The sequence below is a fragment of the Oryctolagus cuniculus genome, chromosome X, assembly GCF_964237555.1.
Source record: "Oryctolagus cuniculus chromosome X, mOryCun1.1, whole genome shotgun sequence".
NCBI classification, from domain to species: Eukaryota; Metazoa; Chordata; class Mammalia; order Lagomorpha; family Leporidae; genus Oryctolagus; species Oryctolagus cuniculus.
In genome coordinates this window covers 95,656,112-95,674,621 of record NC_091453.1, presented here as the reverse complement: position 1 = coordinate 95,674,621, position 18,510 = coordinate 95,656,112, and the positions used below count along the sequence as shown (strand labels likewise).

The window sequence follows — 18,510 nt, the reverse complement described above, 5'->3', positions numbered from 1 at the left end:
AGTGCACCAGCTATCAGATGTAATCTATGCCCATTTGAATTACTTAACAGATTTGGTTCTGTGAAATCTGTGTGGAAAGCTACATATATTAATGCTTCTTTCTTCATCATGTATTCTCACATGCAACTTTGGAGTTCATGCTTTTGAACTGATATTTAAATACAGTTTTCCAGTAAGAAATAGCAATCTGTCGCTTCTTATTAGCCAATTTGAAAATTTTAATTTGATTGTATTTCTTTATAACACTTCTGTACCAAATTTTATGTGTTGACTTCCTGATCCTTCAATATAGTTATAACTAGTGCTCAAGTTCACATTCAAAGCATTCTAGGCTAAAAGCAGAGGCCTACTTTGGTGGCAGCCATGTGGGAAGCAACAATGATCCCCCACAGTGGTAGGTCTGAAGTGGCTTGGGAGAAGTAAAGGCCAGCCTAATGGGGAGCACAGCAGGACTGAAATAGTTTTGTAAGAAAAAGAGTCAGCAGGTTGATGTCCTGATCCAGTCAAATTTATTTGCTGTCTGTGACTATTAGCAGCTGCTTCTTACCTGGTCTGTTACTTTCTCTTTTAAGTAAGTTTACAGTAAAACCTTCAATTAGAGGGATTTCTGATTTTTTTTCCTAACATAATGCAGGCTTAATTCTAAGCTTTATGAGATATGTTTTGCTTTATTTGGTAACCTTTATCTGTATTCTACAGATTTTAGAAAACTAATCAGAATCTAAGAGGCTATCTATTGAGGATACAGTTTACACTTGAGTTCTGTTTCGCACTAATCTTAAAACTAATCTGTTTTGCTTAATCTTAAACATTGTTTCATATTATATACAACTTTATAAATACTATTGGATCCTCTATTATTTAAACATTGACCTAAAAACTTAATAAAGTTACATAGTAAATTATCAATTATTCTAAAATAAATCACTAAGCTTATGTTCTTATAATCTATATTATATCTTTTGAAGAAATGTTAAAAATGCTCTAGAGTACTGAATATAGTATTATTAAAAGATAGTTCTCACAAGAGACAGAGTTTCTCATAGCTGGGCCCTCATCCAAGAACTCTTTTTTAAGTTCTTGAAAGCTTACAGTACAGACTGTTTTTGGCATTTAGTAGAATGAAGTAACTCATAGAAGTTCATTGTTAAACTGAAGCCATCTAACGATGCTATATTTAATAACACACACATACCCACATACACATACATACCCCAGTTGTGATTATCAATGAGTCAGCATTAAGCTGAGTTCACCTATTGCATAGATTTCATACAAGTTGGCTCCATTTACTTTGATGAATAGTTTAAGTGTTGAACTCAGGTCATCATAATTCTCATTGTTTATAAGGGATATCAACATGCCACTAAGAACGTAACTGATATTTACTTTGACATAAAACAATATTGTTTTTATGAATATATACTTTCACTAGAATTTGGTTCTTGAGATCTATTGGTCTAAGGCACAAAGCTTTCTTTTTTTTCTTTTTTTTCTTTTTTTTTTTTTTGACAGGCAGAGTGGACAGAGAGAGAGAGAGAGACAGAGAGAAAGGTCTTCCTTTGCCGTTGGTTCACCCTCCAATGGCCGCCACGGCCGGCGCACCGCGCTGATCCGATGGCAGGAGCCGGGTACTTCTCCCGGTCTCCCATGGGGTGCAGGGCCCAAGAACGTGGGCCATCCTCCACTGCACTCCCGGGCCACAGCAGAGAGCTAGCCTGGAAGAGGGGCAACCAGGACAGAATCCGGCGCCCCATCCGGGACTAGAACCCGGTGTGCCGGCGCCGCAAGGCGGAGGATTAGCCTAGTGAGCCGCGGCACCGGCTTAAGGCACAAAGCTTTAAAATGACTATTATGGTGTGCAAAGCAATGGAATTAAGGTATGGTGTGCTTGTTTCGCATTTTTTCTAGCTCAATCTGGATTTTCGCTAGACTGAATTCTCCATTTTATAAATGCTCTGATTTTTATTGAATAAAATATTTTATCTCTTTCTGGTTGTTTTCAATGGCGTGGCAAAATAGGAGCATGGGCATACAAGGAAGAATAAGTCTGTTTTTCAACTACCTTTTGCTTCCTTTTCAATAGCAGATTATTTTTTTCATCCCTTCAACTTCTGTGACAATTGTACCTTAGGAGAGAGGAGCAATGGTATTGAATGTTCATTATATAAATATATATATTATAAATATATGTATTTAATTTAAAAATAAAATGCACTCTTTTGATTCCAAAAATCTTCCATATACCTAGCTGAATAAATTATATTAATATATGGGAGATCCTAGCTTTCAAGGTTATATCTGGTTCATAATTGGTTTATAAGTAGAGTGTATTTTAAGGATTCTTTGCTTTCTCTTAAAATCTGATAATTTGAGCTCAATTATTGTCCAACTGTTGCCTTCATTGTTAGATTCTGAGAATTTGATGAAATTACAAAGAGGACTTCCACAGATTGCTATTGATGATATTTGTACCTTTCATTTGGCGAGTATTTATTGAACTGTTACAGAGTGTTGTATTATGCACTATAGAGCAGTTATTCCAACACTTAATAATATTCACCATTACCTGGAGCAGATACAGGTCCAGAGATCCTACCTATAAAGGGGCTGAAGTTGTGGCCCAGCCAGTTAAACTGGTGCCTGTGACACCAGCATCCCATATGGGTGCTGATTTGAGTCCTGGCTCACTTCCCATCCAGCTCCCTGGGAAAGCAGCAGCAGGTGGCCCAAGTGGTTGGGCCCCTACCACCCATATGGGCTACCCAAATGGAGTCGCAGTTCCCTAGTTTCAGCATGGCCTAGCCCAGGTCGTTTTGGCCATTTGGGGAATGAATCAGCAGACAGAGATCTCATTTCCTCTCTGTCTCTCCCTCTCTCTCTGAAAATCTTAAATAAAGATCTTAACATTCTGAATCAGTTGTGGATGTGTTAGAATTCAGATTACAAGTTGATGAAAGGACAGGAAAGAAGAAGAAGTAGATGGTGTCAGGCATTCTTCCCAGAAGCTTGGTAGAATAACAGAGATGTTAGATTGAAAAAGAAGAGGGCCATGAGTCTGTTTATACCAAGAAAAGGAGAACATAAAGTTCATTTTAATTTTGTCAGTATGTTTTTCATATTTCCAAAATACTCTCAAATATGGCTTTTCTGCTTTCAAATAGAAGTCACCAAGAGACTAAACTTGACTTTAAAAAGAAAGGAAGAAATGAGAAGTTCAGGTATTCCTGCTTATCTTTCTCAAAATTTTTCTAATGCCTTGCTCACCTTCAACAGAATACACTGATGTGGTTTCTGAACTAAGGAAAATTACTGCTGAAAGATAAAATTGAAACCAGTTGGAATCCGAATGGGGAAAACAGAGACAATGTAACTCTTGTTGTTTCCCATCGAGCTCATCCAGCAACAAACCAAATTGAGACTTTCAGTAATACTTTTATGTGCATAAAATAAAGGCATTGTATTATATGAAATTCAAAGGTCTGATTTATGTATGTATGTTTTTATAGAACTAATTTTTTCATTGTATTGTAAACTAGCATATCCCAAATGAAGCATTACCAAACACTGTAACATCTTATGAACTCTCATTCAACTTCCTTTTTGTTTTCCAGAAGTAGTAGCATATATTGCTGTCTGTATAGGTTGTTTAATTTAACATTATTATAAATCATTGTATATCATTTCATATAGAGCTTGCTTGTTCATTGATGATGCAACAGAGTAGTCCATTGAGTGGATTACAATAGCTTAATTAAATAGTCTCTGTTAACAAGCTTTTGTGGTGTTTAAATCTTTTACTGTTATAAACAATGCCGAGCGTACCATAATTTATTAAAACTGTCTCCAATTGATGAATATTCATAATTTTTTGCTATTAACAATACTGGAATATATAACCTTTACATAAATCTTTTTGTACCAGTGAAAATATATATGTAGGACAAACTCAAATAATTGGAGTGTCTATTTGTTTCTAGGCATAATTCTCAATGATGGTATAGAATAGTGGATACAGTCACAAATCCCTCTTTTTAACAAAGCTGGTATGATAGTGGAAGCTGTAAGAAAATAAATAAGATGTATTATGTCAGCTGATAATTGCTATGGTGAAAGATGAAGTGGGCAAGTGTAAAACTGGGGGCAAGGGGGAAGAGTTTCAATTTTGAACCACTTCAGGAAAAGTCTGCATTAGAATGCCACTGAACAAGGATCTGAACAAAGCAAGTGTTTATCTGGGAATGCAGAACATCCAGTGCAAAGGCTGTGATGTGGGAAGTTAGTCTGGTGTACTTGAAATTCGAAGAAGCTATGGCAGGTGGAGTAGAGTAAATGAGAGTAAAGTAGTAGGGACAAGTAGCTAAGGAGGGAGTGTGAGTGAAATAAAGATGAATAACATTAGTTAATCAATTGACAGGTGAGAATGAAGGGAGAAGAAGGCAAAAGAAGAATGGAAACTGGTTATGAGTCTCTTGTAATAACCTAGAATATACATGATGTGGCTTGAAACACTTAGCAAGAAATGGAAGTGATTAGAAGGCATTATCTACTGCATTTGCTAAAGAGGGGCTATGGACTGTAAGAAAGAAGAGTCCTTGCCGGTGCCGTGGCTCACTAGGCTAATCCTCCGCCTTGCGGTGCCGGCACACCGGGTTCTAGTCCCAGTCGGGGCGCCGGATTCTGTCCCGGTTGCCCCTCTTCCAGGCCAGCTCTCTGCTGTGGCCAGGGAGTGCAGTGGAGGATGGCCCAAGTGCTTGGGCCCTGCACCCCATGGGAGACCAGGAGAAGAGCCTGGCTCCTGCCATCGGATCAGCGCGATGCGCCAGCCGCAGCGCACCAGCCACAGCGGCCATTGGAGGGTGAACCAATGGCAAAGGAAGACCTTTCTCTCTGTCTCTGTCTCTCTCTCTCACTGTCTACTCTGCCTGTCAAAAAAAAAAAAAAAAAAAAAAAGAGTCCCTGATAACCCCGCATTATTTTTTTTCTTTTGCTTGAACAGTTATAAAAATTGACTTACCATTTGTTTAGATGGAGAAGACTGTGGAAGGAGCTAATTTGGGAGTAAGATTAGGAGTTTGGTTTGGGATGTGATACATTTGAGAAGTTTAATAGATGATCAAGTGGACATATACAGGAGATAAGAAGGAACTGTCAAAATATCTTATTTTAGGATAAGAGAGTTTCCCTGCACTGTGGCTCACTAGGCTAATTCTCCACCTGCGGCGCCAGCACCCCGGGTTCTAGTCCCGGTTGAGGCGCCGGATTCTGTCCCGGTTGCTCCTCTTCCAGTACCTGCAGTCTCATTTGAAGAAACCTCTAGTGGAGTCGACAATACTGACTCTCTAGACATACTCAGAAGTACCTGAAACGGAGACTGAAAAATCTTTTTTGCCAAGTTGAAACATTGGATACAACTATTTCAAGGTGTTATTTTGTTGCATCTTGCTCAGCCAAGTTAACTGCATTGTGCATTCATCTAAATTGTGTTCAGGATTTGAACTAGTCTGAAATGAACCGCATTAAATCAGAAAAGCCTGGCTGTAATGATTGGCCAAATTGTATTCACAATAAGAAATGCTTCATTGGCCTAGTGGTACTAGTGTTTAACATCATACTTCCTGCTGTTAGGCTTTTGTTAGTAATCCTTTGTTTTTGAAACACTTAGATTTGGAGCCTTATTAGTAGACTCATTGATTTGTGACATGAATTATGAGATTTTACCTAAGAAGGAATTCTCTAAATATATGTGATAGCCAGAAAAATGTTGGTATTTACAAAACCAGAGACAGCATGTGGGTAGAGGGACTGATTCTAGCTTGAGTAAAGGAATTAAGGAAGAATTTCAGCAACTTTAGTTCACAAATACTAGTTTAAGATATAAACCATGCTTCACTTTTGGTATTTAAATTACCACATCAGCCAAGGAAAATTCTTCCTTAAAACATCTATGACAACTTTATTTGTCCTTACTAAAATATATGTCACCTGCTGGGCTATTGAAACCCATTTGAAAATACACAACATTAGGTATGCACGTTGTTAAACACAGTGTTCTGGTGACATTTAGCAGTGTTCAGTAATTGGCTTAATGAACAGGTGTACAAGTATATTAGTTATGCAGATGTTAATTTGCAGTAACATGTGCTTCCTGATTTGGGGGTTCTTGTATAAACTACAACCAGTAAGATCTGTTCCTTAATTAGGAAATCATTACAAAGTATGTGTGTGTGATTCCTACCATTAGAACCATTAGTCTTGTTTAATGTGCTCTGAACTTCAGGAACACTCCTGATAATGCCATTCCTGTAGCTTCAGGTACTATGCAGGTGTCAGAATGAAACCGACCCTTCTGTGGCTTGCCTTAGTGAGTGTGCAGCTGTAGGCAACATGGAAAAGGGAAGCTTCCTGGGCCAGCGCTGTAGCCTAGAGTACAAAGTCTCTACCTGCAGTGCCAGCATCCCATATGGGTGCCTGTTCAAGTCCCGGCCGCTCCACTTGCGATCCAGCTCTCTGCTATGGCCTGGGAAAGCAGTAGAAGATGGCCCAAGCCCTTGGGTCCCTGCACCCATATGAGAGACCCGGAGGAGGCTCCTGGCTCCTGGCCTCGGGTCAGCGCAGTTCCAGCCATTGTGGCCAAGTGGGGAGTGAACCAGTGGATGGAAGACCTCTCTCTCTCTCTCTCTAACTCCGACTTTTGAATAAATAAATAATTTAAAAAAAAAGAAAAGGGAAGCTTCCCTGCTGTATATGTTTCATGTAAGAGGAGATGGAAGTGAACCCTCTTCCTGTGCGTTACATCAGCTTTCCTTCTCCACGTTTGGTAAACAAATGTGTTATTTCTCACAAAATAGAGTCAGGAAGAATAGATCACAGTATTGGGGTTGCTTATCAAACTGATCTTTGCTTCTATTTTTTGTTATTCTATTTCATATTTTTATGATTCCTGTCTACACTTGGTCCTTGGGATTTCTGTGGCTAATGATTTATAAACTCTAGAAATGGATTGAAATGTTTATAGAAGTTAGTCATAGGTTTTTATTTTTATGTTGAAAAAAAAAAAGGCAGTTCACAAGGACTAATATAGCAAACACCTAGCACCCATGTACCAAACCCAGAATGAATGGATATTTACATTTAGTAATGTTTACTACAGATTTTTGTTTTTAAGGAAATAAAATAAACCTAGAGGTAAAATTGAAGTTTCCAATGTTCTACTTATTCAACATCACATTTGTCACCACTGTCCTTAATCTACTGAGTATCAGGTTCATGTTTATATAATTATGGTACATATATATATATACACACACACTCATGTATAAAAGTACAAGAGAGTAATCTGTATTTTATTTTGAGTTAGATGACCAATATACTGTGATATACCAAAGTTTCTATAACTTTTATTTTTCCACTCATCACTGTATTGGAGATCTATCCTTGTCTAAATATTTACCTGTAGTATACTCACCATAAATACTGTATGGTATCTCATTACATTAATCTGCCATAATTTACTAAACCCCTGGGCATATGGATTGTTTCTAATTTTTGTACTGTTAAATAGTATTTGGATACAGTAAACATCCTTGTCTCCTTGATAAATCTATATTCTAAGATTGTTTTCTAAGTTTTGCTGCCACTATTGACATAATCAAAATGTCATTTCTTTACATACTCATCAATGCTTAGTATTACAGGACTTTTTTGCTATTTCAATTTGATGTCTGTAAAATGATATTTCTTGGGTTATTTTCCTTTACATTTCTGTGGTTACTGGTGAGGTTTACCTACATTTTCCTTACAAACCTTATGATCTTGGTTAGATGATTAAATTTTTCTGTTTCATGTTTCCTCATTTGTAGAATCATAGTAATACCCATCATATAAGACGATATAAAAATTAAATTAATGCCAGTTATAGAGCAGTTTGTTTTTTTTTTTTTGAAAGAGGGAAAAAAAAGGAGATAGGGATGAAGGGAGATAGTGAGGGATGGAGGGAGGAAGGGAGAGACAGAAAGCCAGCAAGTCCGACAATACTTCCATCCTGTGATTCACTCCTCAAATCCTTGCAATAGCCAGGCCAGAATCATGATCCATGGACTCTGTCTGGGTCTCTCACGTGGGTGTCAGGGACCCAATTTTTTGAGCCATCACCTACTTCCTCCTTGGATGTGCATTAGCCAGAAACTGTAATTGGAAGCAGAGCTAGGACTTAAAATCAGGCCCTGGGATATGAGATATTGGCATCTCAAGCCATATCTTAATCACTATGCCAAGGCCAGCCCTCAGAAAAATATTTAATAAAAGTTGATTTTCATGATTTGGTGGTAGTTGTTAGTAGTACCACTACTGCTACTATTGTTGTTTTAATATTTTAATACTTCTGTTGTGTGTTCCATATATCTGTATTTATCTATATCCATCCATCTATTTCACCTTTGTCACTCCCCTACTCGCGGAGGAACGACACTGGACCCTGTGCTGTTCTTTTTCCCCGGCCCTTCCCGGGTTTGCTGCCACTCCCCCCTGCCTCCCCCGCACCCCGCCACATGGATAAAATTTGTATTTTGGTACAAAGAGATCATAGTTCTTATATTTAAATAATATGTCTAAAAGAACTGTTAGGCTTTTACTTGTTAGATGCATGTGTGTGTGTATGATGTGCACAAAGTTACATAAATTTAATGTGTTTTTAAAAAGATTTATTTATTTATTTGAGATGTAGAGTTACAGAGACAAGGAGAGAGAGAGAGAGAGAGAGAGAGAGGTCTTCTATCTGCTGGCTCACTCTCCAAATGGCTGCAATGGGTGGAGCTGGGCCAATCCAAAGTCAGGAGCCAAGAGCTTCTTCTGAGTCTTCCATGCTGGTACAGAGGCTCAAGCACTTGGGCCATCTCCTACTGCTTTCCCAGGCCACAGCAGAGAGCTGGATCAAAAAGGAGCAGCCGGGACATGAACCAGCGCCCATATGGGATGCCAGCACTGCAGGTGGAGGCTTAGCCTACTGTGCCATAGTGCTGGCCCCTCATTGTGTTTTTAACACTATTATTAGCTTTATTTACCCTGTCTTTATATAGTGTACATATGTTTATACTGTATATAATGTATATAGTATCATACTTTTACTTCCCCCATATTGCTTATAATATGTTGCAACACATCAATTGGTGATGATTCAAAGAGATCTTACTTGCTAATATTAAACTATGTCTTATAAGGACAAAAAGAGTGATATATATATGTTCATGGAAATCATATTATTATGGATAATAAAAATTATACATGCTATATAGCTTTTTAGAGATTTGTTTGGGGGCCAGCACTGTGGCATAGAGGGTAAAGCTGCCATCTGTGGCACTGGCATCCTGTATGGGCACCAGTTCAAGCTCAGGCTGCTCCACTTCTGATCCAGCTCCCTGCTAATGTGCCTGGCGAAGAAAAAGAAGATGGCTCAAGTGCTTGGGCCCTTGTACCCACATGGGAGACCCAGAAGAAGCTCCTGGCTCCTAGTTTTGGGTCTGCCCAGCTCTGAAATGCAGAGTTACAGAGAAAGGGGGAGAGAGAGAGAGAAAGAGAGAGAGAGAGAGAAAGAGAGATCTTCCACCTGCTGGTTCACTCCCCAGATGGCCACAATGACCAGCACTGGGCCAGGCCAAAGCCAGGAACTCCATCCAGGTCTCCCATGTGGGTGGCAGGAGTGCAAGAACTTGGGCAGTCATCCACTGCTTTTCCCAGACTATTATCGGGGTTTTAGATTGGAAGTAGAGCAGCCCGGAATCTAATTAGCACCCATATAGTATGCTGACATTGCAGGCAATGGCTTTTCCTGCTACACTGCAATGCTTGTGCATTTTGTGGCTTTTAAGGATAATTTGTGATTCACATATGACCACAAAATATGAGTAGATTTTTTAAAAGATTGTTTATTTATTTTATTTGAGAGGTAGAGTTACAGACAGTGAGAGGAAGAGACAGAGAGAAAGGTCTTCCTTCCTTGGTTCACTCCCCCAATGGCTGCAACGGCCAGAGCTGTGCCAATCCAAAGCCAGGAGACAGGCACTTCTTCCCAGACTCCCACATGGGTGCAAGGACCCAAGGACTTGGGCCATCTTCTACTGCTTTCCCAGGCCATAGCAGAGAAAGTGGAGGAAGAGAAGAGGAAGTAGAGCAGCTGGGACTAGAACCAGCGCCCATATGGGATGCCGGCACCTTAGGCAGAGGCTTAACCTACTGTGCCATGGCACCAGCCCTGAGTAGATATTTTTAAGTCTTCTTTACCACTATGTGCTTATGCAAGGCTAATAGGTGTTCAACAAATACTTGCTACATGAATGAATGAACAAGTGAGTGCATGAATATTGTAAATTCTAACTTCAGGAATCAATCTTTCTCACTGAAATATTGAGATAAATTAGCAATACAATTTCATTATAGTTTTTGGTTAGTTATCACTATGTAAATGATCCAGTGTTACCTATTTAAACTATATTAATCTTTCTTTGATACAAATTGTAACTATCTCATCCCTTGCTTTATATAACTATTGGGATAGCAGAAATTAATAGGGAATTCCTGAACAGCGCCTAAATTAGATTGGGGAAAGAATATAACCATGTTTATTTTATTTATGCTTATGAGCTTCCCTTAGTAAAGGAGTCAATTTATAGTACATTTGCTTATAAAAAATCTATGTATTAAAAGAAATATAAGAATGCTCAGTGGGCATTTTATCTTAGATAATGAGTATTGTGATATAATATACCTTTAATAATAATATAAATGCCTTTATTATTAATATCATTATCCTCCTACAGACAGTATTTCATAATATTTCATTCAATGTAATCCACTGGTTTCAAACACAGTTGCAATCTGGTTTTTCATTGGAGTAGGGAAGATTACATTTGACTGGAGGACTCATTATAAACCTGAAGACCATAGGGCAATTGATGACAAAATCAGTGTTTGAAGGTTTGAAACTAAAAAAAAAAAAAAGCCTCTTCTGTCTCATCCAAGTAATTTCAAATCATTATAGAACTTCTGTAAGTTATTTAAGTTTTGTAAGCATTAGCAACAGATACAGAAGAAAAGCATCGTAGGAAAAGTTGACATTTTGAGGTCAGTATGAAAGCCAGTGATTTTTAACGTATGAAATCATCAATACCGTAGGGACGTTTGAAGTCTCATTGCTGTTCTTTGAATTGTCTATCTAAGCCTATGGTTACGATCCCTAAGGAATGCTTTTAAAAACAAGAGGGTCAAAGACAATAATAGTCGCTGGTCAACAGCTACTTATCATGGCGAAAACATGATTGTTTTTGAGGGCTGTCTAGTTAATGAACTATTTTAAATTTGCTTTACTTTAATGATTCGCAAAAGAGCAGTGCCCATTCATGGAATTATTTTTTAAAGATTTATTTTATTTGAAAAGCAAAGAGAGAGAGAGATCCATCTTCTATCTGCTGGTTCACCCTCAAGTGGGTGCAGCATCCAGGTCTGTGGCAGACTGAAGCCAGGAGCCTGGAACTCCATTCTGGTGCCTCCCATGTGGGTGGCATGGGTCTTTGTACTTTGGGCCATCTTTTGCTGCTTTCATAGGCACATTAGCAGGGAGTTGGACTGGAAGTGGAGCAGCAGGGACGTGACAATTGCTCTAGTATAGGATGCTGGCATCACAAGCTTCAGCTTAACCCTCTGGCCACAGTGCTGGCCCCCATGAAATTCTTACCACTTTTTGAACCCAGAATTTAACCCATGTTGTATAGCAAGGAAAACATATTAGGGTTCAAAAGGCAGTACTGGGAACTATAGATATTTAGGAGGTCTAATCTTTTTTTAAGGATTTATTTATTTATTTATTTGAAAGTCACAGTTATACAGCGAGAGGGGAAAGAGAGGGAGAGAGAGGGAGAGGGAGAGAGAGAGAGAGAGAGAGAGAGAGAGGTCGAGGTCTTCCATCCGCTGGTTCACTCCCCGATTGGCCATAATGGCTGGAGCTGAGCCAATCCGAAGACAGGAGCCAGGAGGTTCTTCCAGGTCTCCCATGTGGGTGCCGGGGCCCAAGGGCTTGGGCCATCTTCTACTGCTTTCCCAGGCCACAGCAGAGAGCTGGAACAGAAGTGGAACAGCCGAGACTCGAACTGGGGCCCATATGGGATGCCAGCACTGCAGGCGGCAGCTTTACCTACTACAACACAGTGTCGGCCCCAGGTCTAATCTTAATTTTAAACATTTTATTAATTTTAAAAGATGAAATTTGTTTATATTTTAATGGAAAAATGCAAACAAGTATGGAGTCATCTAAAATAACCCAAGATCTGTGCTTTGGTTAATCAAGAGCCTGTTAATTTGCAGAATAATCGTAATACTCATATATCCTCATGCTACCACATTATCCTATATATACTTTGTTAACTAGTCTCCCCTACTGAATTTTAAGGCATATCAAGAGATTAGAGGGGCCAGTGCTGTGGTGCAGTGGGTTAAAGCCCTGGCCTATAATGCCAGCATCCCATATGGGCACCAGTTCTAGTCCTGGCGGCTCCTCTTCCGATCCAGCTCTCTGCTATGGCCAGGGATAGCAGTGGAAGATAGCCCAGGTTCTTGGGCACCTGCACCACGTGGGAGACCTGGAGGAGGCTCCTAGCTCCTGGCTTCAGATCAGCGCAGCTCGGGCCATTGTGGCCACCTGGGGAGTGAACCAGCGGATGGAAGACCTTTTCTCTTTCTCTACCTCTCTCTGTAACTCTGTCATTCAAATGAATAAAATAAATCTTAAAAAAAGATTTAAAAAAATAAATTAGAACAATTTTCTTAACATTTCTGAATTATTCAAGAAGCAATTTCAATATTATTCAAATACTTTATTTATTTGAGAGGTAGAGAGAGAAAGAGAAAGCGGGCTCTCATTTGCTGGTTCACTTCCCAAATGTCTGTAACTGCTGAAGCTGGTCTGGGGCTGAAGCTGGGAGCCATAAACACATCCAGGTCTCCCATGTGGATGGCAGGAGTGCAGTTTACTGGAGCCATCATTGTTGCCACCTTGGGTCTACATTAGCAGGTACCTGGAATCAGGAGCTGGAGTCTGTTATCAACCCCAGGTACTCCAATATGTGATGAGGGTTCTTCACTGCTAGGCAGAATACCCAGCCAAACTTTTTGTTTAAAAATAAGCAGAGGAAATAACTATTCAAATGTTATTTCAGTACACAGAGTTTTCTTAAGCTGAAACTTCAAATAGAATGAATTAAAATGTTGATTATTACATAGGAAAGTCAGTGTGCTTATAGGAAGATTAAGATTTATTTATCTGAAAGGCAGAGCATCTGAGAGAACGAGGAAGGAAGAGGGAACCAGAGAAAGAGAAAGGTTTCTGTCTGCTGGTCTACTCTCCAAATGGCTGCAGCATCCAGGCCTGGCAGCCCCAAACCGGAGCCTAAGAACCTCAGCTTGGTCTCCCACATGCTGGTGGGGACCCAAGTACTTGGGCCATCACCTGCTACCTTCTCACGCACATTGTCAGGAAGCTGGATCAGAAGCAGATCTTGAACTGGCACTTTGATCTGGGATGCTGGTGTTACAAGTGGCAGCTTAACTCACGACAATGCCAGCCCCTGAAAGATCCTTTGAGGAACATTTGTGAGGATTTTAAGAGAAACATATTAAAAGCCATTTCTCTCTGAGTAGTAATGGTGACTCAGTTGTGTTGAGTTAATATGACAGACTGCTTGTCATCTCTCATAAGATCATAATTTTTTAAAGATTTATTTATTTATTTGAAAGTTGGAGTTACACACAGAAGGAGAGGCAGAGAGAGAGAGAGAGAGAGAGGTCTTCCATCTGCTGGTTCTCTCCCCATTTGGCTGCAACAGTCGGAGCTACACCTATCTGAAGCCAGGAGCCAGGAGCTTCTTCTGGGTCTCCCACATGGGTGCAAGGACCCTAGGACCTGGGCCATCTTCTACTGCTTTCCCAGGCCATAGCAGAGAGCTGGATTGGAAGTGGAGCAACTGGGACTTGAACCAGCACCCATATGGGATGCTGGCACTGCAGGTGGCACTTTACCTGCTATGCCACAGTGCCAGCCCCATGATCATAATTTTTTAAGTGTAATTATTATCTCATCTTCTTAAATTGTACATTACTTTATATTGATCAGTCTAATAAAGCATAGAACTGTAAGGACTTTAGTTATTAAGGTAATATATTTTACCCATTATTTCTGTAGTAAGTTCATTTCATGTTTCTGTATTTTGCACCATTAAAACAAAAGGAGTCTTAGTAGATTTGCAGTATCTTGATGCGTTCTATAACGTATCGTGAAAATTTCCCAGTACTAATAGCTTTAAACACATTACCTGAACAAAAGTGCATTGTGGTTGTTTTGTGTTGTTTTTCCTCTAAAAGAGAAAATCAGTAATTTGTTTGTGATCTCCTTAATAAAGATTAGATGAATTAAACTGATTAATATCATTATTACCTCAAAGTGAAGTTATATTTTTAATAGTAATAAAAAAAAAACATCATGATTGTCTATGGCCATACCACCCTGAACATGCCCAGTCTCATCTGATCTCGGAAGCTAAGCAGGGTCGGCCTGGTTAGTACTTGGATGGGAGAAACAGCATGATTATGGCCATGTGAATCAATGATTAAATTTATTATCATGGATTTGGGAGCATATGCCTATCACTCTACTTGATTGAAAAAAATGTTGAGCCTATTTTCTCATATAATTTATAGTCTCATTACTTACAACCCTTATTTTTACATTGGAAGAAGTGAAGTGCCAGCCAGTCTACAATGCAAGCTATAGAATTTTCTATACAACAGGAGTTTAGGGATTTGACTTTGTTACAGAATACCCCCCAAAATTGGTTGGAGGAATTGCTATAAAATCTCCAAAACTGGATCCGCTTGCCCAATGTGCAGCAAACCAATACTGACATCAGGATGGTGGAAAACAGTAGGTATTTATTGCAAAGCAAAGAACCTTAAACCTGACAGCTATCACTTAATTCTCCCTAAGAGATTAGGGGTACAGGTGCTTATAGGTTGAAATTGAGGCTGAGGAGTGAATGTTCAGTTCCTATCAAAGTTCTTGGTTGGTCTGCACTGCTCGTGGCTCTCCTTTGATGGATTGCCCATGTCATGTTCTTTGGGGAATTTTGATAGCAGTAAAATGGGCTTCAGACAGTCTATGGGCTAACTGTAGGTCACTTTTTGCTTGGGCTGAGGTTTTTGGAAAGGATACTCCTCAAGATCCTCAAGACATGAAGGAACACTGAAAATGTTATCTTCAAGGGAGATAAATGGCCTTTTTGTCTTGCAGGACCTTGTAGGTAGTCAGCTGCACCACTCCCACCTCTCAGTCAGCTAATTTTAGTAAGAGTTTGATTTGCAATTCTAAAAGAAAGGCAAGAACACTTTAAACTAAAGGAAGGAGATATTGGGAGACTGAGAAGCTGATAGAATCTAGCATCTGCATCCAAAGCACTGTCAGAGGGCTGGGTTTCAACTTCATGCTTCATTTTCAGAGTTAGCTGTATGATTTTAGAGCTGACTTACTTGGAGGAGGGTTTCAAATGAACTGACTGATTATGGGATGAGGGTGGGGTCTAAAGCCCTGCTTGGTGCTGGCACTCCTGACAATGTCAGTCCTTTTAACCAGTTTGAATTAGACAGTTTCCTTTTGACAAAGCACAGGTAAATCTATTCTCAGAAAGCAAATAGTGTATTTGTTTAAGTAGTGAGGTCAACAAAGATAACTTCCCTAAAAGACTACATCCTTGTGGTTCTCTAATTATGTGTATGCAAATGGATGCTATTGTTATACAACATGCAGATGATTTATATCCATTCTTGAGAGCAGACTCAGCAGTGCTTTTTCTATGGCAACCTGTTAGCAGTTACAGTTACCTTAGGTGGTTTAAAGCAATTTCATTGAATTAAATAAATGTCTAAAATTTAGCATATTTTAGGAGAAAGGAAAGTCTTACTTTTGCCTCAATTAGTCCAAATTAGTGAGATTTTACAATATACTTAATTCCAGTGCTGCCTGGTAAAGAAGTAATTAATGTTGCACATTAGGTAAGAAGCAGCAATTGATTTTTGGCTATTTGGCTTATCTTTTCTGTTTAAATGCTGATATTTAATTTGTAGGGAAACCTCTGAACAGGTCTATATTTTTATGTTTACCCCCTTCCTTGAGCTAATGAAATAAACACATTTATTGATTTCAGAATAAGCTTTAATTAATGTAGTTAATATGCCTTACTAATGTTATTCCGTGTACTTGGATTAGTATCATTGTTGTTTATGAATCAACTTTGTTTTTCAGTTCAAAAAAATGTTGAAGCTTCAGAAGAAAAGAAGTCTATGCCTGCAAAGAAGAAAGTGAAAGAATTGAGAGTTTTGGATGCCAAAACAGCTCAGAATCTGTGTATGTAATATTTTCTGCATAGGGGATGGTGGAGGAGGTAGTGGTGATGGGTTGTTGAATGCACTTAACCATTGTTGCAACTTCTTTGAACAGGTGCATTTCTTATTTACTGGAAACAAAATTCCATGTAAATACTTAGACAATATAGAGCCTATATGGATAAAATCATAATTTAGCCTTGGTTGGGCCAGGTAAAACTTATGAATAATGAATCTTTGGAATGTCTTCTTAATAAATCATTATTAAAGGACACAGTGAAATATCAGGCAGAATTGAAAGGAAGTTTTCTTTTTTCCTTCCATCCAGGTCTGAGATTGAGAGTTTTAGAGTATTTATTGGACATACTGAACAAAACATTTTATAGCTATTCCTTTGTTTTGCCAGTAATTGTGATGTGAGCTAGTTAAAATTGTTAACCACTGCACTTTAAAACTGGTTAGTGAATCCTGACACCTTAACAAACCAGTCAGCCATTAAATATGCTTTTGCTAAAGTGTCTAGACAGTTAAACCCATCTTCATTTAAGAAAATCTTTTAAATTTTATCCTGACAAACTCTTCCCTCTTTGTTGAATTCAGAGCTGTTTTTTTCTTATTAACTACAGTAGACTATGTTTAGATTCTAAGGATACTAAAACACCTTGCATGAGAAATTCCAACACATCAAGTATTTCTAATTGTACAAAAGAATGTCATGGGAGTTTGTTTTGTTAAAGAGTATACTATAGAGAATCCCATTTAAGTAAACAACTCATCATTCTTGTGTCAGTAGGAATGTTGCTGTCAGAAAAGCAGTCTTCTAATCATTGTAAATTTGTACATTGCTTATCTGATAGTACATTCTCTTTATAAAGTTCACGTTCAATACATCATTTCATAACATAACATGATCTTAATTGCTGGTTGATATCTGTCAACATTTTTTATTTTGATTGTGAAGACCTCATTTGGTCTTAATGTCTAGGTAAACATTTGCAGATACAAGATTTTTTTCTTCAGGTACCAGTGAAGTCATAATCTTTTTCATGAAAAAAATCTTAGAAATACGTTCAGATTTTGGTGATAAGAACATATCTGTATTCTTTAAAAACTATGTTTAGTGGAAATTAAAGTGGAACATGTCGTTAAAAATACTTTTTGAGTAATTATGAGCAATTCTAGGTATAATTTGTTGAACTATTTCAGTGTGTCATGATATATATCCAATTAAGACTAATAGTATACTACATGAATGTCAGCAGGGAGACAGAGTGCATTGATGATTCAGGCACTTAACATTTTTTCTTATGTAGAAGAATTGCAAAGTAAGGTAGTCCATCCTTATATCTGAGGGGTGTGTCCCAAGACTTCCAGTGGATGCCTTCAACCACAGATAGTACTGAACCCTATATATGTACTATATTTTTTCCTGTGCATATGTATCTGTGATAGTTTAATTTATCATTCATGCATAGTGTGAGGTTAACAATAATAATTAATGATAAAATAGACCGATTATAAAAATACACTGTGACAAAGGTAATGTGGTAATGTGAATGTAGCCTCTTCTCTCTCAAAATATCTTTCTGTACTATGCTCACCTTTCTTGTGATGATATAATACTTTTTTTTCTTGACAGGCAGAGTTAGACAGTGAGAGAGAGAGAAAGACAGAAAGGTCTTCCTTCCACTTGTTCACCCCCAAAATGGCCGCTGTGGCAGGCGCACTGTGCCAATCCGAAGCCAGGAGCCAGGTGCTTCCTCCTGGTCTCCCATGCAGGTGCAGGGCCCAAGCACTTGGGCCATCCTCCACTGCACTCCTGGGCCACAGCAGAGAGCTGGACTAGAAGAGGAGCAACCAGGACAGAACCGGTGCCCCAACTGGGACTAGAACCTGGGGTGCCGGTGCTCCAGGTGGAGGATTAGCCTAGTGAGCCATGGCGCTGGCTGTGATGATATAATACTTAAAAGAAGCACTTTATGGCTTCTCTTTGTTGTATCGGAATTGTCAGCATAATTATTCTGGCCTTTTGGATCCATAAGTAAAAGTAAGTGTTTCATGAGCACAAGCAGTGCCACACAGTGATAGTCT

At 38.9% G+C, this 18,510-nt stretch overlaps 1 protein-coding gene across 3 annotated transcripts in view; it reads left to right on the top strand.

The window, feature by feature from the left end:
• DIAPH2 (diaphanous related formin 2) overlaps nucleotides 1-18,510 on the top strand; it is a 938,294-nt gene that overhangs the window by 403,686 nt on the left and 516,098 nt on the right. For all 3 annotated transcript variants that reach the window (XM_051827762.2, XM_051827761.2, XM_051827763.2), the window contains one exon: nucleotides 16,340-16,441. In XM_051827762.2, coding sequence (XP_051683722.1) covers nucleotides 16,340-16,441 — 102 coding nt within the window. The remainder of the gene's footprint in view (nucleotides 1-16,339; nucleotides 16,442-18,510) is intronic.